The sequence below is a fragment of the Mastacembelus armatus genome, chromosome 10 (assembly GCF_900324485.2).
Source record: "Mastacembelus armatus chromosome 10, fMasArm1.2, whole genome shotgun sequence".
In the NCBI taxonomy this organism is placed as follows: Eukaryota; Metazoa; Chordata; class Actinopteri; order Synbranchiformes; family Mastacembelidae; genus Mastacembelus; species Mastacembelus armatus.
Genome location: NC_046642.1, coordinates 9,863,810 through 9,885,763, shown reverse-complemented (window position 1 = coordinate 9,885,763; position 21,954 = coordinate 9,863,810). Strand labels below are relative to the sequence as shown.

Here is a 21,954-nt window from a genome sequence, read left to right as displayed (position 1 = left end):
GAAACTGCTCATATGATACTCACACTCACTCACGTGATGTGGTGGTTTTAGAAATCCCATTCTGATCCGAGAAATGCAAAGAAGAAAAACTAAAACAAAAACACATGGATGTCATTATTTTGTAATGGATATTTATTATCCCTGCCTGAAATAGCTACAGCATGAACTGCGCAGAGGAGCTGTGTTTATCATAACCATCATTTTAAAGAGCGCTGGAAAGTAACTAATACTATAGACACAGTAACATGTCCATATAATAATCCAACAACAGTCCAATTATCCATCCATCCATCCATCTTCTATACCCGCTTTTCCTGGCTCAGGGTCACGGGGATCTGCTGGAGCCTATCCCAGCTCTCTCTCGGGTGGAAGGCAGGGGTACACCCTGGACAGGTCACCAGTCCATCACAGGGCCACATATAGACACACAAAGACAGACAACCTCACACACTCACACTCACTCCTACGGGCAATTTTTAGAGTCACCAATCAACCTAACATGCATGTTTTTGGACTGTGGGAGGAAACCGGAGTACCCGGAGTAAACCCACGACCTTCTTGCTGTGAGGCAACAGTGCTAACCACTCAGCCACCATGCTGCCCACCAGTCCAATTATAATAATCATAATATAACATACAAGAATTGGAAATGTGTATTATAAGAACTAAACTTCTTAAGTGTTCTGTTTTTGCATTAGTACAGGAAATGAAAAACTGGGAGTCAAGTTGACCATAGAGAAGGCAGGGGCAGCCTGTCAGGAAAGTGATTCAGTGGATCAGTTAGTTTTCTCTACGCTTGTCTTTGTTTTAGTTGGACCAATCTACTCTATATGTCCCCTCATGTGTTATTGCGGTAGGTCAGTTTGTTCAGTTCATGTCTTTAGTAGAGTTATGTTCTGATGACCTTTTTTAGAGACCAATTAATCAAATATATTATTTATTGTACTGATTTTGGCAGTTATGGATAAAATAAAACCCAGACTGTTTCCTTGTTGCTTCACTGCTTGCCCCCTAACAAAAGAGGATTGTTAGACACAAACCACCTGTTGCACAACTAGAAGAAAGATGGCATTACATAACATTAATCTCTGATGGGCGGGTATGGTTTCTACAGTCAGCTTGAATGAAACTTTGAATATTACATTTTGATTATAATGTCTAATTTGAGCGGTGATTAAAACCATGTTTTTGGACTGTTGCTTTTCCTCCTATCCCTCAGACTGAAGTAGGATTTGCTCGTCTTTACAAAGCCAACAGTGGCATAGTGCTGCTGGCCAGGCTGACAGATGTGCACGATAGCAATGTAATTGTTGAGCTGTGTAAGTGTTGACCCACGCTGTCACTAGTGTCAAAGTAATGACAGGGTGGGGTCAAATACCATATTCTGCTAGAAATGTATCCTACTGAGTCTAACACTGATCACATTAAAAGGAGGCATGAGGCAAAGGTTCTAACAGTTTCACTTTTTTACAAACACATTTTGATATAATCCTGAAACAAACTGATTTTATATCTGTATGTACTGTAGGTCTACAAGCAAGGGGTGCTTCATAAACAATAACTGTTATTGGCTGGTTTGTTTACTTTGCCAGAGTTTCACACAAAGGAAGATGCCAGTTCTGTTGAGCCTACCACGTTTTCAGCCTTGTCTGTTTAACTTCTTTATTAGGGCAGGCAAGAATCACTTAACTCAAAATGGTCTGTAGGTCCCAAAACATTTTACCAATGTTAACATAAATATGAATCTCCTACACCCTGTAGAAGCCACACAGCTCTAAAAAGATCTAGCCACCTTTTGTGAAATTGACTTTTTGTGACACTATGTGTGGGCTGATCAGGAAATAGAAGTGTTTTCATTGGTAGGGACTTTTGTCAGGTGATTACAGGTGGTGATCAAATGAGGTCTGTATCAGTCTCCTCTTAGAGATACAGAGAACTCATGTTAGAAATTGAGTTGTGAGAAGTATGAGAGGAGACATGTTCGTGTTCTCTGAATCATGTATTAATTTAATGCTTCACACACATACACACACACGTGATAAAGGAGTCTTAACCTCACAGTTTGATGCTTTATGGTAACACTAGACATAGAACTCCTGTATGGGGTTTCAGAAGGGGGAGGATGAATGCATGTTGCCTGTTCCTGCTAATCTTTTAAACCCTGTCATAATGTTGTAGCTTTGTCTTTATATGTGCAGGTATCTGCTTTTCATACCTGGCAGCCAGAAGTGTGTTTTGTTCGAGTCAATTGGAATATGAGACTTGCTGAGACTTGAATCCTGCTTGGTACATCTCCAGCTAACATGTATGATTTACTTTTTCAAGTGGTGAAGCAGATTTGACGCATTAATCACTCTGCACTTCTAACTGAAATATCCACTAGAATGTACCTTTGGCAAGAATAAATGCAAACATGCTTTGTGAAGCATTAATGTGACCAAGCTTGTATCAGATCTCTGCAAAACAATTTTCATTAAGTAATTCAAATCAATACCTTTGCATTATCCTCAGCTGCTTTTCTTAGCTGTCAGATGAATTTGAAAAGAAATCCATAATGGCAAGAGCTGACATAAGCTGAGAGTCAGATGCTATTGTGTGGTCTTAATTTAGGTTCTGGGTTAATTTTTTAAAATTGTAAAAAGGTCTGAGGATATGATGTGTTTATGGTAATGAGATGCATCATGGTACATTAGTGGTAAGTTTGTTTGAACATGCAAATCTTTGTCAGTTTAATTAAAACAGTCTGTTTTCTAAACCTTTGTGTTATAAATGGGGTATTTATCGAATATTTGGGGTATTTCTTTTGGTAATTCTTTAAACTTAAACATAAACTTTAATAAAAAATCAAAGTATGGCCAATTGTGCTAACTGTGACGTTAAAACGTTTTCTTTTAAGGGTTTTTTTTTTTTTTAATAATTACAGTCACTTTGGTTTAGAGGCAGTTGATGTGCCCCCGCTGGTAAATTTGCAGTGAATGGGAGTAGAGGCCATCCTTCAATGAAGTTAGTATTGTTTATATTATGATGAAAAGGAACAGTCATGACTTGTCTTAACATGTATTAAAAGACATAAAACAAGTTTTCATTCCATTTCCACTATACAAATCAGTCTGTGAGGGGAGAGGTCTCAAACAAGGCAAGCTGGGAAGTTAGTCCACTTATTTTGTTTCCTAAAAATGTCATATAATAAATTGAGTAAACTCTCAACAGTTCATTAATCCATCCCAGAAAATCTCATATTTAGAAGCACTGTAGTGGTCTCAAAATACAAACTATGAATGTTAAGCGGAATTAGTTTGAATATGTAAAACTTAAGATTCTCAAGCCAATAACAGAGTCCACTAAATTCCTTTATGATGATTTACAGTGATGATGTTTGTGAAATATATAGTTAGAAACAAGAAACACAAGTTGATATTGGATAAATAACAGCATGAACTGAATGTATTCCAATTACTGTTAGAGCAGCAGTGTGCCACTTGGATAAAAGAAGTAAGGGTAAAAACCAGTCACTGTGTGTGAAAAGAGAATAAGGATAGTTAGGAAAGGAGTGTCGAGAAAAAAAAAAACATGATCCAATGTTGCACAAAGTAAATATTTCTCACCACAGAACACAGGATTGGGAAAATGAGTGTGTGAATGCTAAATGAGAAAGAAAGAAAGTCAGATTCATTATAATAGCAACATACAAACATTTGATAATAAAATGAAACAAAGCTGCATTAGAGTTCATTGTAGTCCAGTCCAAATATAATTATAAAGACTAAAAGGCTATAAAAAGCCATATTAGGGAGCACTGCTCCAGGTTAAACTTAAACATGTTACATCATGTCAAAACATTTAGGTCTGGCACAACTTAAGATGTCGTTGGTGAAGAAGAACATATCCAGATGAGCTAGAGCACAACAATTATTCCAAAAGGAATCATGGAAAGATCATAGCAAATTATAGGCCAACTGCCTTGACATCACACATCTGTAAAATTGTGGATTAGACAGCTTAATGACAGACCAATGAACTTAAAAGTGGCTAAATAAAGCATAGCAACTATGTAACAAATCAGATTCAAGGAGAAGAGGCACAATAGATCTGGTGCTGTGCCTGGTGGACAATATAAAAAAGCTGAAGTAAAAACAGATAAAATAACAGCAATGTTCTTTTTATGTTGATAGGCTGTTTTATAGAGACAGGAGTTGCTGATGAGGCTTCACTTCATTGGAGTCAAAGAGAAAGTTCTTGTTTGGGTTATAAACTTTCTAAGCAGAAGAACTATTCAGCTTAAAATGGGGACAAAGTTATCAAATACATGTGTTATTGAAACTGGAACACCTCAGGGAAGTGTAGTAAGCCCTACTTCAGTTTAGGAACGTAGAAAACATAGATACATAGATCTGAAACCACCAAGCACCACCCCAGACTGTCCAGGAGCTCACTGATGCCCTGATCCAGGTCTGGGAGGAGAACCCCAGGACACAATCCGCTGACTCATCAGGATCATGCCCAGACCTTGTCAGGAGTGCATACAGGCCTGCAGGGCCATGCCCACTTCTGAATCACACATGAGTTGCTGTGATGAAACTAATGCAACTTGGATGTGCCTGTGGTTTCATATTTTTTAGCATGATTTAAAATACAGCCTTCCCCGGGTTGATAATTTGCACAGATTGTTCTGAACAAATTATACATTGTATATTGGTATTGATATTATTTCAACATGAAAACTTCGTTCATCAGGGTCCGATGTGTGATTTAAGTGTTCCCTTAATACAGTTGTATAGTAATATAGCATAGTATAAATTCATAGTGCACACCTGTATATGGTAGCAGCTATTCCCACTCCGCTACAGTAGGGGGCAGTATTGGGATGTCAGCCATTGTCTAACGCTGAAGAAGTGCTTGTTGTTAGCAGTTTTGTAGCTCCGGTGAGATTATTTGTTGTTATTTTACGGACATCACTCTGCAGTTATGACCACACCTTATGTATTATGTTCACCGTTACATTTCAGATGATAACGATAGTAAACACTGGTTAAAACGAGCGAAACAAGCTCGTTTCGAATTTAGCTTGTAGGCTAATTGTGGCGTTAGCTAAGTTAGCATCTCGTTTGTCTATTCGTGCAGTGTGAAATTAGCTTTTTCAGTTTCAGTGATCTGATTTGTAAAACAAATAGTTTTAATAGCAGTGTAAAATACAGTAGCTATGTGAGGTACCATGACGAGTAACAGCTAGCTAGTGTTATGTTTTGGTCTCCTTTCCTGTTTTTATTCTGTAACTAACGTTAAATACATTCATCGTTAGCTTGTAATAATGAGGTCTTGTTATCTGGGGTGCACCAAACGTAAGGGAACAACTGTACATGCAGCTGTGCACTTGTCTGTCTTTAGGTGTTTTCAGAAACAATGGATCAGAAAATACCTTATGATGACTACCAGCTCCCTGTGGTATTCCTGCCGTCCTATGAGAACCCACCAACATGGATACCCCCACAGGAGGTATGGCACATGTTAACAGAACCACTCTGTGTTATAAAACCATAACATTATACAACTTTGACATTTTTCAGTTGCCATGGCACAGGTCATCACAGGATCTAAGCAAAATAATTTGAGAGGGTGAGCTCAAAACTTGTCACTGCTTAAAAATGGCCTCAGGTATTGGGCCACCTTGATTATTCTGTGGCTGCCCAGTGGCTTCTGGGTGATGAGTGTTTAGATGTTCACGGAGAGCTGATGAAGTATATTTCACTTTTGTTTTTATTCCTGGATGTGGAGACTCACATCACTGCAAAGAACAACATTTACACTTGGAATATGTAATGATGTTGGTGATTTAACTAGTTGTAAAGATGCAAAATATCTCATGATTGCTGACTATGTTCCCAGTCCTGTCATGTCCTTTGTGTATGCTGTTAACTCTCACTAGATTGCTCTGCATTAGTCACATAATAAGAATCAGGATCTAAAACTCATAATGGATCATTAAATAATTCAGGTACTACATTCCCAACTTACCCTTTAGCGCGTTCATCACCCTGACTACAACAATGAGCTCACACAGTTCCTGCCACGTACCATTGTTTTGAAGAAGCCTCCGGGTGCACAGCTGGGCTTCAACATCCGTGGGGGCAAGGCATCTCAGTTAGGAATCTTTATATCCAAGGTGTGTAGCCCGGGTTTTATTATGGCTTTTACTCACATGCATATGTGTTACTTGTTATGCTGATGACTAACTGTTAGATTTTTTTTCTACATGTCTATAATTTCCCAAATTGTGTTTTCTAATTTGCGTATCTGTGGGTGATGTATTGACAGGTGGTCCCAGATTCAGATGCCCACAGAGCAGGGCTACAAGAGGGAGATCAGGTTCTTTCTGTGAATGACGTTGATTTCCAAGACATAGAGCACTCAAGAGTAAGTCAGAGCAGTACATTCAAGCTGAGATTCATAATATCTTGCTTACAGTATCTACTGTATATAGCAGAAGGCTGCAGATATAAGAAAGGAATGTTAAACAGGTTTGTTAGGTTTATTAATATAGCCTCTTTCATGTTATCTACTATTTTCACTGCATGCCTACACCGTTGAACAACTTCACAAATGTTCTTCATTAGAATGGAAAACAAATATTGATATTTCATTTGGCACAAAACTGAAGTGACTACTGAAGAGGACACATGATTTTGGAAGCATCACTTTGTATAAATGTTTTGCTATGTAATGCGCTTTTCGCACACGCCACACGTTTTAATTTTTTGATTTTTTTTTTTTTCTAAATATCCATTTTTGTTTTGCCCTGACAGTTGCTTATCGGTCATGACATTTTTCATCCTCTTTAGGCTGTAGAGATTCTGAAGACTGCACGAGAGATCCTGATGAGGGTTCGCTTCTTTCCTTACAGTAAGTCTTGTTCTACAAAACAATATCAATCAGTGATAACAAACAAGTGACAGTTAATGGATTCATATCTTTTGGCTTTGTCAACTGTGAAGACGTTTTGGAATTTAAAAAAAAATAAAACTATTGCTGAAGAATATTTTTAGGCCATTGGGATCAGTGCTTCCCCCTCTTCTGTCTTCTGTGTTTGCAAATAGAATTTATTTTTGCATTGTAATATTTTTGAGTTTCCATACAGTTTGACCCAATGAGTATTTTGTAACTGTAAATAATAGATTACCTCACCATTTATCACCATTTGTTTCTCAACTGATGATTTTTAAAAGTTTACCAACTTTACTGATGGAAACAAACCTTTCACATCATCAGAAGATGGTTGTTTAATGTTACTAATAAGATAATACAAAACTTTATTCATCCCAAAGGAGACTGATAGCAGAATCCAGCCTGTTGTGAATTTCTAATATGAATTGTGTATTTGTCCTAGTATGTTTGTCATGTCATGTGTAAGGAAAGGTACTACAAAGACCATACAATACTCAAGCTAAAGTTAATTATTTATTTGATCTCACTACATGGCATTAGAACCAACAAATTACTGCATATTTTATTTGGAAGAGACGGTAAAAGGGCATCTCATTCAGTATTGTGATGTTGTGATCTTTTATCAGACTACCAAAGGCAAAAGGAGAGGACTGTACACTAGGTGGCAGCAATGAGAGAGAGAAAGGTGGACAGACACGTCACAGAGCGTCAGTACCCTCCTCCCACACACTCTGACCTCCATTCTGTCTCAGCTTCACCATGACTGATGTATGACTAACAGACTCATTCAAAGTCCTCCGTGGAGGGATGATATATACTCATTTCAATGCTCGGTTTCCTCTCTCAACTTTACAGTCAAGTACGTTCTAATGTATCGTGAGCTGTGATGATTTCTACTCCACCAGGATATATTCAGAAGAAGCCACTGTTCTAGTTTCTTTAAATTTGGGAATGTACTTAGTGGACATTTACTATTATAAATTATGGTAATTTTTCTAGATACCTGTGTACTGGTACTGTAAGTAAGAAAAAAGATGATCTTTTTTCCTTTTCTGCAGTTCTTGCTGAAATTGTTTTAAAGTTATGTTTTCTTATATCATGTCAACACATTTTCATTACTGAGGGTAGACTAAGCATTAGAAACACTCCTCAATTTAATGTAATACATTTCAGCAGCAGCACAAACTAAATCCACAAAAAATGGATAGATTTGAATGAACATGTCTCTACTAGAGACAGCAACCAAAATGGAACATTGTCCCCTTTATTGCAGGACAGTTTTATTACTCTAAATTAATTTTTATAGGTGTACCTTATACACTGGAGAGTATATACATGTAGGAAATGTGCACATGACTTATGTTACGGTATAAACTGGCATACAAAAACAGTAGGGCCTTACAAATTGTGAGTGCCAACAAAATCACTATGAATATGTTGTATATCCAGTTTTTAATGTTTTAACAATTATTGTGTTGGAGATACTCAGTGTAAATACTGATCAGTGACTGCTATTGTGGATCTGGCACAAATACCGTCATGCTTGTTTTACCTACATTGATCCAGGGCTGAATGATGTTATAGTTTTCTGATGTATGAAATGTATTTGAGAGGTCAAACTGTTGAAGTACAGGTTCTAACATGTCATTGCAGTATATAATAATGACACATGTGCCATTTGTCTTAGTATAATGGTAAAATCTGTAATATAGTGGAGACTCAAATGTTAGCAGATTTTTTTACGTCATATATTTTAAACATTTGTGTATATGGCTGCCTGTTGCATCTCAACATTGTCTTATTCTGTTGTACACTAATCATTGGAGGTTTCTCATCTTAAGCTCTTATTTTTATAACAGTTTTGAGCTCCTTATTAATCAAAGTGCATTTTTCATAAAAGAACACAACACTAACAAAGTAAGACAAATAAAACATGAAGTCACATTTGTCTTTGTGTACTTGTAGAGCCTGAGGTAGAGATGGAAACGTACCAGTTTGCTCTGGTACAAGTAACCAAACTTGTTTGACTTTGTAGATTGGTTTCTGCTGAAACTGACTTTCGCCTAGAGAGGAATGCAGTCAGTGATGATGTTTATCAAAGCATGTTGATCTTTTGAGGTTTATTATTTTTTTAAATCAAGATCATGTAACATTCCTCACATGAAATAATTTAAAAATCTCAGCCTACTGGGTTTCATTCCAAATTATCTTGTCCATCATGACTTCATTTCATCTTACAATAGCTTAAAATAAATAAATAACATACAAAATAGCCTTTATGGTCATTTCAATCCTTAAGCTAAAGTGATATGTGATTGACATTGCAAACTTGCTGTGTGCATTTCATCTTAATACAACATAAGAGTCATTCTCACAGCTCAACCGCAGATTCACTTGAATGCCAATGTAAGCGTTACATACATACATTTTGATTGCACACTATTTAAATGCGATGAAACTTCACACTTGTCTTCCTGTATTACATACAGAAGATAGAAGTAGTTCACTACTCCAACTAAAAACAAATTAAAGTTTAGCAATAAAAAAATCAAAGGTCAAAGTCGACATGCTGCATAAATCTGTTATCTCATTACCATGATATATGAGTGTAACTAACCATATTAATATAACTTAAAAGTGTTTCGCTCTATCTCCAATAATTTTGATCAGATTCAAAAAACAATAACGGATTAATCTAAAATGGTTTATACTGTTAATAACTGAGCGTGAACTGTCAGAAACATTTCCTTCACTGACAACATGTAATGTTACTTCAATTCAGTCACTTATAATGAGCCAAGAGTGGATAACTACACTACATATTTTACATAGCTGAAACTAAAAAAGGCATGACTTATTGTAGATGTAACTCACTACACTATAAAATTTTTAAAAAAAGACACCTTGGCAGCAAACACTTGACTCAGGTTAATGCTAACTTAATCTGTGCTCATTTTCATCTGGTAAGACAAATGTAAACACTTCATACTCTTGCTCATCCCAAAAGGCACACTGATTTGACAAACTGGAAGATTAGGGTGACTATGGGGCTGGAGGTCTCAAGTCTTATTGTATTTGTTAGCACATACAGTCTGTCCCACAATCTCTCCCTTCCTCTAATCACTTGGATGTGATTTAACTGCTGTCCTCGCTGTCCTGAGCATCCACCTTGGAACTCTCATCCACATGTTCTAGAGAGTCTGCTCGCTGTATCGACAGTTCGGCAGGGTCCATCATAGGCAGGGTGTTCTGCTCCGGGTACAACCAGGGCTTTTGGTTGGGAGAGTTCTGCTGTTTCCACTCTGGGTAGTTCTGCCCTGCCTTGTGTACACACCTCATCACCTGGAGGGAGTGGGCCGAGATAGGATATGATTATCAAGAGGGCTGCAATCTGACAATGACACCACACCTTCATTCTCATTTAACAAAGCTCAAGATAAAGCAGGTCAGAAAATACCTGCAGCAGATTATGTGGGAAGCAGTTACATGTAGTTATTATGAAAAAACTATTTACAGCTCTTACACAATAACAATAAAGTCATATCAAGATTTTCATCCATCCATTCATTCTCTATACCACTCAGTCCAATGCAGGATCACAGAGCACCCTGGACAGATCACCGGTCTATGGAGTCCCCAATTAGCCCAGCCCCAAACTGCATGTCTTTGGACTGAGGTAAAAAGCAACAGTGCTTTTTTTTTTTTTTTAATAGCAAAGGCATTTGTATTCTCACATATAAAGGTGATATTGCCTTTGCCACTAGAGGGCACATAAATGTTTGACTTGAAACCAGAAATGAATCAGAAGCAAAGCAGGTTTTGCTTCAAGAATCCTGTTTTGCAAAACCATGAACTTTAGCTGTGTTAAACTAAACATTGGCTCTAGACAGAAAATCACAGTTTGTTTTAAAGATGACATCCACCCTCATGGCTGGAAGTGGAGGATGGGGTGGGGTGGGGTGTGAGGGGGGGCTCAGAAGGCTGCACACTGCAGTCTCACTACTAGATGCTGCTAAATCTTTCACATTTCACCAATTGCACCTTTAAGCGAGTATCTGGTTTCTTCTGTGATTAATCTTGGATTCATCTATAATCTTGGATTAGCAGTTTGAAGGTTGCTGCTGGGAAATTGTGATGGACAATTTGTAAATTGGTGATTAATAGATGTAATCTTTGGTTACAGCCCTAATCCATGCATGTAGATTTCAGTAAACAAGTATTAAAACAATATTTTGTACATTGGAGGCAATTTTGCCTTATTTGAAAGACCATCACCTAGTTTTTTGCATTACTTGAACTTATCTTATAATTTCATTGGTGATTAGATTACCATTCATTTTATACTGCTTTATCATTACTCTTCTGAAGTGATTAAAAGTGCACTACAATTAAATATTATTTTATTTCATTTTCATTTTGAATATTCACTACTTAACCTTATGGAAGTGGCAGTCACTAGTTAAAAAGGGTCAGTGTTTCTAATGAGCTAATGAGCTGAACATGTTCTTGTCTGGTTAGAACAATGTTTCTTACACACACATCGATATACTTTGGTCTAAATAGTTTCCATCTGCAGAGGATATGAAAACCTGAGAAACGGGTTCTACCAGGAGAGAGCAGCAACTCATGCTGAGGTACTCCTTTGTCAGCAGTCTTACCAGGACAGGCCCTTAAATTGTGTTTCTATGGTTACCATTGTCCTTTAAGACACAAGAAACCCTGATTTTTTTATGCACACACACCGCCTACACACTTTATAATCACCTCATGGACACACACCCACCTTGTCAAACATGCTGATAGATAGTTGAAATATTATTAATGACTATCAAGGTTAACTAAAAACGAAGATTCTCTAACATTACATACCCGAGGAGCAAGAACTTGAGATGCTTTGTTTACCACCCACTTTGGAAGAGAACCTGTGGAGGACAAAAACAATTTTACAACAGACCTAAAAAAACATTCAGCTAACATTCTCAGCTATAATAAAACGACGTGATTGTTGCCTGTGGTCTTACCTTTGGGGTCAGCTTGTGAAAGGTAAATGAAAGTACAGCTCTTTGGTCCCGTGGACTTGATGTAATAGCCAGTGAGGATGGAAATGGCCCTCACAAGGTTGTTCTGAGGAGGGTATTTCTATAATTGGATCAAAATAGTTTGCACTGTAATTAACCAGTTTTATGTAAAAACACACTGAACAAACCACATGTTTTAGGTGTGACACAGCTACTGTTCATAGGTACGGTAAAATCACTGCTGAGCAGAATTAAGACAATAGGTGTCAGAGAGGTGTAGGATTAGCACATTTATGCCTGGGAGCGTGTGGAGGAAGTGGCTTACCGGGTGTTTGACTGAGAAGTTGACGATAATGTACTCATCATCCATCACCTTCCACGAACGCAGTGTTACTACGTCTCTGTTCTTTATTGGTTTTGGACAGAGCCCTGCAGGAAAGCAAAAGGATTAGACATCCTTCACTAGTTCAGTTTTTCACTGTCACAACCTTAGACTCAACAAAAGGATCCTTGTTGTGACAATAAATATTCTGGCTGAGCAGGAGGCTGCTCACCCTTCATCCCTACGGGCTTCAGCAGTTTAGAAAAAGGCTGACAGAGGAAGCATGTAACAAATATCTGATCACCGTGTGTAAATACATTACATGTGCTTGCTGATGGAGAAATAATGGAGGTATTGTTTATGGTGCAATCAATCTAGATAAGTCAGTTTTACTCTATTGTTTACAGTAGTGACTTTCATAGAACAAAAAACCATTTAGGTATAGTCTCTGCATTTTGTAGTTACTGTATCAAGAACATGGTCAGTCTGTGTCCATCTCTTCAAAACAAGAACTTCTTTTAGTCATGTGTTGACCTGATGTAATACAATCCTTCTTAAGGTTAATATAAAAGTGTATCTCCAACATGTCGAAACCTAAATCATCCAGTGTGTGTGTAACAGGTGAAGGTGAGTCAGCCCTACACTGCTGACCAGACTGTGACACTCTTGTTGAGAAACAGATGAACACAGAGAAATGTGATAGGACCCAACAGTCTGGAGTCCTTACATGAGTAGTAGCCCACATCAGCAGTAGCAGAGAGCCGGGCAATGTCAAAACTCTCCAGCATGGTGGGGTCCCACTTCTTTCTGTACTGGCTGTCGAGCAGGACGTCAAACATGGTAGCAGCTGATACATCTTTGATTGCCATTTTACACTGAAACACACACAATTACATAGTAAGAATATGGCAATGCCAAGTCCACAGCAGGACCCCAAAGAATAAATAGTGTAACCATATCCCACTATAGCTGCTTATTTCTAAGGACAGCAGCGTACAGCTGGAGTGAAATGAAACTTACCTTGATCTTATGGATTTTAGGTACATTATTCCCTTTATTTGGAGGAAGCTGCTCGACCCAAACTTGCATGCCATTACTATCATACTTGTTAAACCAATTTTCCGCTGATAAGCACTTCTCTCTGAAGTCAGCAAACAGCGCCTCATCGGGTAAAATGCTCGAACCAGACATCTCTAAAAGTCCTTCTTTAAAAAAATGATTTAAAAAATCCGCAAAAGAAATCCTACACAGCTAGAGCTACCTGGAGAGGTTTAAGGTAGCTGAGATTTAAAGCTTGTGTGGCGACACAACACATGCGAGCCGATCCTCAGTCGAGTCGAGCAGCATTTTTGTGTTGAATTCCTGAGCCATTCCCCTCCCTCTGACGTCACGACACGTCCAGGTGTGTGTTGAGCAGGTACGTAAGAAGAAAAGGTAAGTGCCCCCCCCCCTCTCTCTCACACACACACACACACACACACACACACACAGAAACGACCAGAATAGACCGGCACAGGACAATCTCTTAGGGTTATTATAGGTCGAAAGTGATACCCGAGGAAAGGAAAGAGCGCTGTTGTCATTTATTGTCAGGAACTGTAGAAGAAACACAGATACACTGTGGGCTGTTGAGGGGAGTGGGCAGCGGTGAATTGCTCAGTGCTGATTAAACCAAAGGATCATCACGACGATAAATGTTAAACAGTTACAGTTTAACACTGACTGGTCCCATGGCCAGTTTTAATGACTCCTCAAAGACACTTTCTCATCAGTCTACTCCTTTAAAACGTGGCTGTAATGAAAATGAATTCACGTTTTAATTTGAAAAATAAATAAATAAATAAAACAGCTATAATCCATCATCATCCAAGCACAATCTAGGTCTCATTGTACATGTTACAATGATAATAAAGAATTCAGTTCAATTCAATAAACACACAGGCTTTATATTCAGGTATAAGTAGGCCAAGTGGTGTGACCAGGTCTGCTAAATATGGGAAATATGAAGCTTTCAAAAGCTTCAGGCCAAAGATGATGATCCACAAAGCAGCAGCACAGTTTAGCAACCTCATGCTCATGCTTGGCCACACCTTTATCCATCATGCATTACTAGTAATTAGTTTCAGTCTATTCTGCTGACTTGTGTCATGCACACACACCTATGTGTGACAGGTTTTTCAGTTGGGCTCTATGTGATTAACTGTACTGATACAAATCATGCAAATGTTTTTCTAATGCATTTGAAACATGAGATGTGTGGACTATACCATAACATGTGCAAAGGAAAGTCTTCCTACAGCACCACTTCACAAAGAAAGCGATCACAGATGTTAAGATTTTGGTGAAATATCTTTATTTTATTCCATGTGATAGACCTACACTTGTGTTTCATTAACTCTCCTTTTTATACATCATATAATAATAGTACATTATTCACACAAACGTTGCTAAACACGAGTAGACAGCATATTTCAAATGGACAGACACAATTCAGAATAGCACAAAGCTGAGTATTTAGTCTGTGACAAGTAATAGAAGAACTGCTCATGTTAAAATGGTTGTTGGATGAAATTAAAGACAAATTTTGAAATCCATTTTAAAAATTTTTACATTTCAAAACAAGCTACAGCAAATGACCAGTGTCTTTTGTTGTGCTATGGCTAGTTAGTTGGTTTGTGTTACACTGTGTGTGTGTGTGTGTCTGGAGAAGGTGCAGACTTTACCTGTGACTGTCGATCAAGCTACCGAGTATAAACACTGCAAAAAGTAACTTCTTGTAGTGTGAAAAAACATTACTAGGCCTCAATGTTGCCTTTAGGTGGAGCCCTAGCAGACACGCAAACAATAAATAAAATAAACTTTCACCATGCGTGTCGGAAGCTGTACTTTTTGGTCAAGCGTACAATGTCCAATGAATGTCCAAGTTACAAAATAAATAAACACATAAAACCAACAGTCCTACACAGGCAATAGCAATAGAGCAAAAGGATACTGCAACTAACTTCTCTGCACTTTTTACAGCAAGGGTGTTAGTAAGCATTAACTATATCTCAGGACAAACTCTTATCTACCAGCTCTACAAAACAACTAGTGAAGCCATGAACCAGTCAGCAGGCTTCTTTTATAATTTACAATATTGTGGCTTGATTCAGTGCACAACATTGGTGAACAAACAAGCAAGGCATCTGTGTTCTTATCCATATAAATCCTGCATGGTGAGCATGCGGCAAGTTCTTGCAATAGTGTAATCAACACAACACAAGTTATCAATGAGATGGTGGGTACGTCATATCGACCAAGGTGACAACTTTCCACCGGTGTGGGAAAACTGAACACTGGCTTCTTTTTTAATGTCATCTATCAGGGTCATCTAATAACTGAAAACTCCGCCTCACAACATTGTAGGACAGCTGCTATAGGTTTAATGCAGATATAGTTTCGGTTTAGTTGCTATTCTAATGAACTTGGGATGGTTCTTGTTTGATGAGAATGTATCATATTTTGTTACACATCCCTTTCATAGCACTTTTCTTATGCAAGTTTGGCTTACTAAACACGTGTTTCGCAGTTTAAGCCTACAGGTGTGTCAGGCATTTTTATATATAAATGGTTCCATTTACCCTCTTTAATCAAAAGTGGGCATTTGAGTCTAATGTAGAAATATGACAGTTGGTGATGATGTGAATTCACTAGCAAGATCATGTGTTCACTTCCTCAAAATAAGACAAACTGAAGATATGTACCGGTAGTTTAGGCAAACTCTCAATTTAAAATAAAAAGTAAGTGGGCTGATAACTCAACCTTGCAGTCATTTAAATAATCCCAAGCAGTTTTACTTTACAACAATGACGAGAGTAACAGCACTAAATTTCCAAACTGTGCAATAACTCATGAGCAGTTAGCTATGTCAGTCTGCAATCCTATATAATGCCATGCAACTGGATGAAAATCTGAACATATCATTTAACTTATTCCTTGTTTTAAATGTTTACTTTTGAACCATTTTTTTTCCAGATAATCTGTTTCAATACAGTAATGCACATCCACACGGTTACTCTGAAAAGTCACTGAGTTGAAAAGGGAAAAAAACAGGACAGGTCCTCCATCCCAGTGGCAATGAGCCAAGGGTGGAGAGAGTGGCCACTGAGAGACAAGCTGTTGATGGAGAGGAGACAGGCTGGGTGGGGGTGAGGTGTACTAGCAAGAGCAGCTGCTCTCGGTTACAGTCATCTCTGGCTGTTTCTCCAGCTCGATGTTGATCACTGAGTGGATGTGGTTAAGCAACATCAGCCATGAATTTGCAAATTTCACTTCAGTATTTTCTGCAGTGCTATCTGACTGCAATCTTAACTGTGAGTTTTCCGAGGCTCTTGCCAGGTCACCAAAAGCTTTAAGGTCTTGACAATACTACGAGTACTTGACAATATCATGACAATTTCTGTTGAAAGCAACTTTTAAAAGGATACTGTCCTCTTTGCTTTTCTCTGGTGTGCTATCCATCCCTGGCAAAGCAGCAGCAACACGACGGAACAGCTATAAAACAAAACAAGAAAAATTAAACAATACACTCCTAAAAAAAAAAAAAACAGAAAAGGATATAAAATAAATGTTAAATAGGGATGGATGATATAGTCAGATCACAAAAAAATACAATTTCATTATTTCCATACTAAGATATTGTATATACTAAGTGATTCAACAGTGTTTATACAAAAAATAACCTTCCAGAAAGGTCTGCCTTTGTCTAGTTCAGTGTACAAAAAATTAAGATACTACAGTGAAACAAAACAACAATGCACACATAATGCAGTTCTAATTAATTTTACATCCACAAATGGCCAAATACAGCAAAACAATGAAAGGATATATTTTCTGGTATAAAAAATACACTAAAATATTTTCAATTCAATTTTTTTCATATCACCCAGCCCTACTGTCAAATAGATAAAAGTATAGATAAAAAGCATTGAAGTTATACTAGTCAGTTATACTAAGTAATATATTTCACTGAACAGGTAAATACATGAAGTAGTTAAAGCAGTGATGCACAATGAGATTGTAATTGCTGGTTGAAACAAGAGCATGAAAGGAAAGGTTGCCGTGCTAACCTCCACAGGGCAAATCCATTATATTCACAGAAACGTTTTTAAAAGCTGCAGATGTTTTGTTGAATCAGAACTACTTGGACAAAAATAAAGTAGAGGCAAACCTGTGCAAAACAAGAGAACTGATATTGAAGGTTCTACTAGCAAAGCCTGTGTCGGGGGTGGGGGGGTGGGTTGCACACAACTGACAAGAGTATGCACTGAGACTGCTTAGACATGTCATGATGACTGTGAAGGGAAAAGGAGACGCAAAGAGGTAAGTGTAGAATATGAGGGCAGAAATAGCTCAACTAGCCACAGAGCAGAATCTCTACCTGTTTGACATTGTAGCCAGTCTTTGCGCTGGTTTCAATGAACATGACATTCAGTTCCTTAGCTCTCTGCTCGCCCTCCTCCGTGGTGATCTGTCTGCTCAGGTAAAAGCAGAAGAGGGGAGACGGACGAACAGACAGGTATGGAAAGAAACATTGCAAAGAGGAGAGGCCAAAAGGAGAAGGAAAAGATTGAGAGAGAGAGAAACAGAGAGAGCTTAACACAGACTCTTGTTTTGGGTGAAAAACAGAGAGGGGTTAGTTTAGTTATAACACCAACAGACAGGAAGACAAAGGAAGAGAAGCTGCTGTGCTGAGTAAAGATGAAGTAGCAGGAAATAGATTCTTGAGGTCACTCATTCATTCAACAGCCACACTCTGATCCATATAATGAATACATGGAGTCGTCACAGGTGGGCCTCCCTGACCTATAGGACATTATGACCTGTGCTGGAAACTTCACGATCATTTGTCAGTATGACACCTGCTGTTGCTAAACACCAACCTGTTTGACGTTATAGCCAGCCTTGGCACTGGTCTCTATGTACATCACATTGAGCTCACGAGCTTTCCTCTCTGCCGCCTCAACAGAAACTTGCCTGCCATGGTCCCAGGAAGGGAGGGGGAGGGAGTGGTGTGCAGTGTGTTGTTGAGGGAAACACAAAACAAACAAACAAACAAACAAAAAAAAAATCAAAATGGCATGGAGAGAACAGATCAGGAGAGGGAACAAAAAAGTAAAGTAAAGACAAAAAGGTATAACAGAAATATGACCAAATCATAAGAAATAAAAATATATGAATAAAAGCACCTAAATAACTGGTATAAATGCAGAATACCAAGGGATGATCAAAACTGGATGAGATGCACTGAAGGAAAGAATAGTGGGATTCCAGGCTTTGGCAGTTTGTATACCGTAATGCTTACTGCTACTCATTCTCTAACTGAATGAAAGCGTATTTATCAATCCTAAACAGAATAAGGAAAAAAAAACACAACAAAAAAAAAACAACACTATAATCATTCACACATCTCAGACAGCCATGTACCTTTTGTCTGCTAAGTCTGTTTTGTTCCCAACAAGCATGATAATGACATCACTTCCTCTCTCTGTTCTAACATCGTCAATCCATTTAGAGGTTTGCTGGAATGAATTAAGATCTGTGGATGAAAAATTACACAAAGTTACTCTACACAGCGGCCATGTGTGGCCGGAAAACAGAAAACATTTGGTATATTGACTGCAGTTAAAAGTCTGTAAACAGGTATTGCTCTTAATGAAAAAGGTCAAACATCTCAGAGTCATGTTAGTAAGAAGGACTGAGCAGAGAAGCTTAAAGAAGGAAAAATATACTTAATGGTTATTATCGGAAATATATAAAGCAACAACTAAGCCAAAATATTTTTTTCTAATTGTCTAAACCCCCTACAAAAACCTAAAGTACAGCCCTGACTCACTGGTGATGTCATAAACAACCACAGCAATGGTAGAGTCACGGATGTAGCTTGGAATTAGGCTACGAAAACGCTCCTGTCCGGCAGTGTCCCAAAGCTGGAGCCGGACCTGAGGATTGGAATGGAGGAGAAGAAAAGGACAAGGAGGTAGAGAGGGAAAAGGCAGATCAAGAAAATGGAGAATAGAACAGACATAAAAGAACTGCAAGCCAAGCAGAGAGATGTTTTATGGAGAAATGGGGGGAAATCATTCAAATGTAGCAGGGTCAGAGATGTATAGTGTAAGTAAGCAATGAAAGTAAGACATGTAAAAGAAGGCCCTGCTGAATCATTAATTAGGCTGTTTCAGAGAATATCTGCTAATGAGCTCACATCTAAAGACATTTTCTGTTCTTCCTTCCATCAACCTCATATTTAATAGCATTTACGAAGCATAGACAATCCCCGCACCCAGGCACAGCTGGAGAAATGCTTTAGCATCACCATGCCTCATTATGCTGTCCACTGGGGTTTGCCAGGCTGGTAAATGCTCTTTTATGCCCTTGCAAATGTTAAGCAAAGGACAAAGAGGTGAGGCAAGGTCATGATACCTACTGGCTATGTCATAAACCACCACAGCAGCAGCTGAGTCGCGGATGTAACTGGGGATGAGGCTGCGGAAACGTTCCTGTCCGGCCGTATCCCAGAGCTGCAGCCGAATCTGTGGCCAGCCACGAAATGAATGTGGGAAGGGGAGTGAGGCCGTTTCATGACCCAGCCAGGGTATGGAAGGAAAACATAAACTTGACATAACGATGGGAACTAAAACCATGATCACACGTTTAGCAAAATAAATAGTAAAATCTAGGATAAAGGGAATTAAATGGTGACAACTACATAAAAAGCAGATGGATGCTTGGATCGATTCTAGCAGTTTTAAAACTACAACAATGGGAATGATGAAAATTTAAAAAACAAAAAACAACTCGACTTACCGTACGATCTTCTAGGTACATGGTTTTTGACAGAAAATCAATGCCAATTGTTGCCTGTAAGACAATCAGTGCATTAAACACTGTTATAGGTACAATAATTTGACAACTGGTTACACAAAGGTGTTCGACTACATTATGCAATGAAATCTATAAATCATTTCCCCAAAATTTTAACATGTCATATTAAAACAATAATAATGGCTCTGCTGCATTTTCTAGTTTATTTATTCTATGCAAGTAAATCATCATGCAGACTAATAAGGAATATGGAACTGGAAAAACCATAATTAATTAATGTTATACATTCACAAGCCATAATCTATGTTATAATAAATGTATTTTAGAACACACCTTAGATTGACAAGTGTTTTGTCACACTAAGTCTGTGTCATTTTGTGATAAGACTTAAGTTATTACCTGGTAAGTGTTGTCAAAACTGTCATACATAAACCTGGTGATGAGTGAGGTCTTTCCAACTGCACAAACACAAAAAGTTTAAGATTTTATTTTCTTCTGTCAATCAAAAACTATAACCTGCAAGGCCAAAACTACAATGTTGAGATTTAAGTTCGTATTTTAGGAGAAATTAGACAAGAGTGACATCACACGGTGAGTAAATCACTGTGGACTGCTGAACCCACACGCTGAGCTGGCAATATGGGTGGAGCCACGAAATTAGGAAAATAATTTTTAAAAATGCTTCATTTCATTCATTTGTATTGTCATTAGAGAATCACTCTACAATATTACACACCGTTAAACAAAATACAAGCACGTATATTATATTATGTCAGTGTTAAACGTTAAATGGTCGAGGAAAAGGCCGACGTGGCTCTGCGAGGTGCTGCCGCAGGAAGCTACGGTTTCACTTGCTAATGCCTATAAACTTAATTCCTTTAACTAATACGAGTACTCTGTTTAAAAGCAAATGTTGGTGACAAACCAATGACGGACATATTCGGGCCAATACTGTCTCGCTTTTCTGTATTTTAGCCTGGCAAAGGTTACTGCTAGCTAAAAGTAGTTAGCCAGCTAAAGCTACAGTTACGCCAGTGAGACGATGCTGATGCATCACAAACTCACATTAACGATTAAAGGACAATGACCATCGTTATAATCTGGTAAGTATATAAGTAGATAAGTCACAGACTAAAGATTTCACACGTCAACGTCGTGTATTATAAGCGTTTATCGTTAAGCCGAGGAGGGAGATGTTTAGCTAGATTAGCGATTTACCGTTAGCTAGCTAGGCAATGACATCATCGCAAGAGGAAAAAATGTTATGTCCATCATCTTTCTGTTAGCTTCGTCTGTGTTTTAACACCCCAGACACACTGAAATAATAACAAACCCACTTTATTTTATCAACGGGTACTAATGTCCGAGGGGGAACTTTGCCCTGCTAGATAGCAGCAAGCTAGCTAGGAAAGCTAGTTAGCTAATGTTAGCCACTTCTGAACATTCTTCACATCCGAGCAGATCAACACTTTGGTCGCCAACTTACCGCTCTGTTCACCCAGAAACACGAGCTTGAACTTTCGTAGAGGGTTTCCAAACTCTCCACCGCCTGTCGTGGTTGACATTTTGTCAGAAAATGAAATAATCAGGTAACTATCTGACTTAGCTAATGATGTGGTGTCTAGACCGGAGAGCAGCGAGTACAGTATCTTTATCCTGCACTAGTCAGCGCTATTGTTTTGTTAAACGTACAGAAGAGAAACAGCGCAACCATGAGGTAACTGAGAGACAACAGAAACTGCAAAGTTAATGCAAAGGCTTAAGATATGACCATAATTTCCTTATTAATTATTGCCATCCCTCTTAGTAATT

General features: G+C 38.2%; 4 protein-coding genes across 6 annotated transcripts in view; 2 read left to right on the top strand and 2 right to left on the bottom strand.

Annotated features, from left to right (window-relative positions):
* The first annotated feature begins 4,871 nt into the window (after positions 1-4,871).
* pdzd11 (PDZ domain containing 11) lies at positions 4,872-8,881 on the top strand. Its single transcript, XM_026330881.1, has 6 exons — positions 4,872-4,922; positions 5,386-5,493; positions 6,020-6,160; positions 6,313-6,411; positions 6,837-6,897; positions 7,566-8,881. Exons 2-6 carry the CDS (start codon positions 5,401-5,403, stop codon positions 7,598-7,600), a joined length of 429 nt encoding a protein of 142 aa, XP_026186666.1. The 5' UTR covers positions 4,872-4,922; positions 5,386-5,400; the 3' UTR covers positions 7,601-8,881.
* Positions 8,882-9,044: 163 nt separating this feature from the next.
* stard14 (START domain containing 14) lies at positions 9,045-13,651 on the bottom strand. Its single transcript, XM_026330880.1, has 6 exons — positions 13,300-13,651; positions 13,007-13,154; positions 12,283-12,386; positions 11,961-12,078; positions 11,809-11,861; positions 9,045-10,281 (listed from the first exon to the last, which is right to left on the bottom strand). Exons 1-6 carry the CDS (start codon positions 13,468-13,470, stop codon positions 10,075-10,077), a joined length of 801 nt encoding a protein of 266 aa, XP_026186665.1. The 5' UTR covers positions 13,471-13,651; the 3' UTR covers positions 9,045-10,074.
* A 958-nt stretch (positions 13,652-14,609) lies between these two features.
* rab41 (RAB41, member RAS oncogene family) lies at positions 14,610-21,818 on the bottom strand. Of its 3 annotated transcripts, XR_003297170.1 has the most exons (9): positions 21,629-21,818; positions 20,542-20,600; positions 20,125-20,178; positions 19,745-19,850; positions 18,745-18,856; positions 18,201-18,294; positions 17,699-17,792; positions 16,746-16,812; positions 16,472-16,541 (listed from the first exon to the last, which is right to left on the bottom strand). XR_003297170.1 is itself a non-coding variant. In XM_026330811.1 (8 exons), the coding sequence occupies exons 1-8, from the start codon at positions 21,705-21,707 to the stop codon at positions 16,477-16,479; spliced, it is 636 nt and encodes a 211-aa protein (XP_026186596.1). In that variant the 5' UTR covers positions 21,708-21,818; the 3' UTR covers positions 14,610-16,476. The 3 variants fall into 3 exon arrangements, 2 of the variants coding, with proteins under 2 accessions (XP_026186596.1, XP_026186595.1); XM_026330811.1 differs by lacking the exons at positions 17,699-17,792; positions 19,745-19,850 and adding an exon at positions 19,154-19,259 and having other exon boundaries at positions 14,610-16,541; XM_026330810.2 differs by lacking the exon at positions 17,699-17,792 and having other exon boundaries at positions 14,610-16,541; positions 21,629-21,814.
* Positions 20,955-21,954, top strand: part of inppl1b (inositol polyphosphate phosphatase-like 1b) — a 28,145-nt gene continuing 27,145 nt past the window's right edge. The window contains exon 1 of the mRNA XM_026330809.2: positions 20,955-21,245. The gene's annotated coding sequence lies outside the window, so the exon portion shown is untranslated. The remainder of the gene's footprint in view (positions 21,246-21,954) is intronic.

Coding starts and splice junctions, on each gene's coding strand:
- pdzd11 (XM_026330881.1), top strand. CDS start 5,401: ATGGATCAGAAAATACCTTATGATGACTACCAGCTCCCTGTGGTATTC. Junction 5,494..6,019: donor CATGGATACCCCCACAGGAG/GTATGGCACATG, acceptor CTTACCCTTTAG/CGCGTTCATCACCCTGACTA. Junction 6,161..6,312: donor TAGGAATCTTTATATCCAAG/GTGTGTAGCCCG, acceptor ATGTATTGACAG/GTGGTCCCAGATTCAGATGC.
- rab41 (XM_026330811.1), bottom strand. CDS start 21,707: ATGTCAACCACGACAGGCGGTGGAGAGTTTGGAAACCCTCTACGAAAG. Junction 19,260..20,124: donor TGTACCTAGAAGATCGTACG/GTAAGTCGAGTT, acceptor TCCAATCCTCAG/GTCCGGCTCCAGCTTTGGGA. Junction 16,542..16,745: donor AGAGAAAAGCAAAGAGGACA/GTATCCTTTTAA, acceptor ACATCCACTCAG/TGATCAACATCGAGCTGGAG.
- stard14 (XM_026330880.1), bottom strand. CDS start 13,470: ATGTCTGGTTCGAGCATTTTACCCGATGAGGCGCTGTTTGCTGACTTC. Junction 12,387..13,006: donor TGATGTGGGCTACTACTCAT/GTAAGGACTCCA, acceptor GCTTTCCTGCAG/GGCTCTGTCCAAAACCAATA. Junction 12,079..12,282: donor ACTTCTCAGTCAAACACCCG/GTAAGCCACTTC, acceptor ATCCAATTATAG/AAATACCCTCCTCAGAACAA.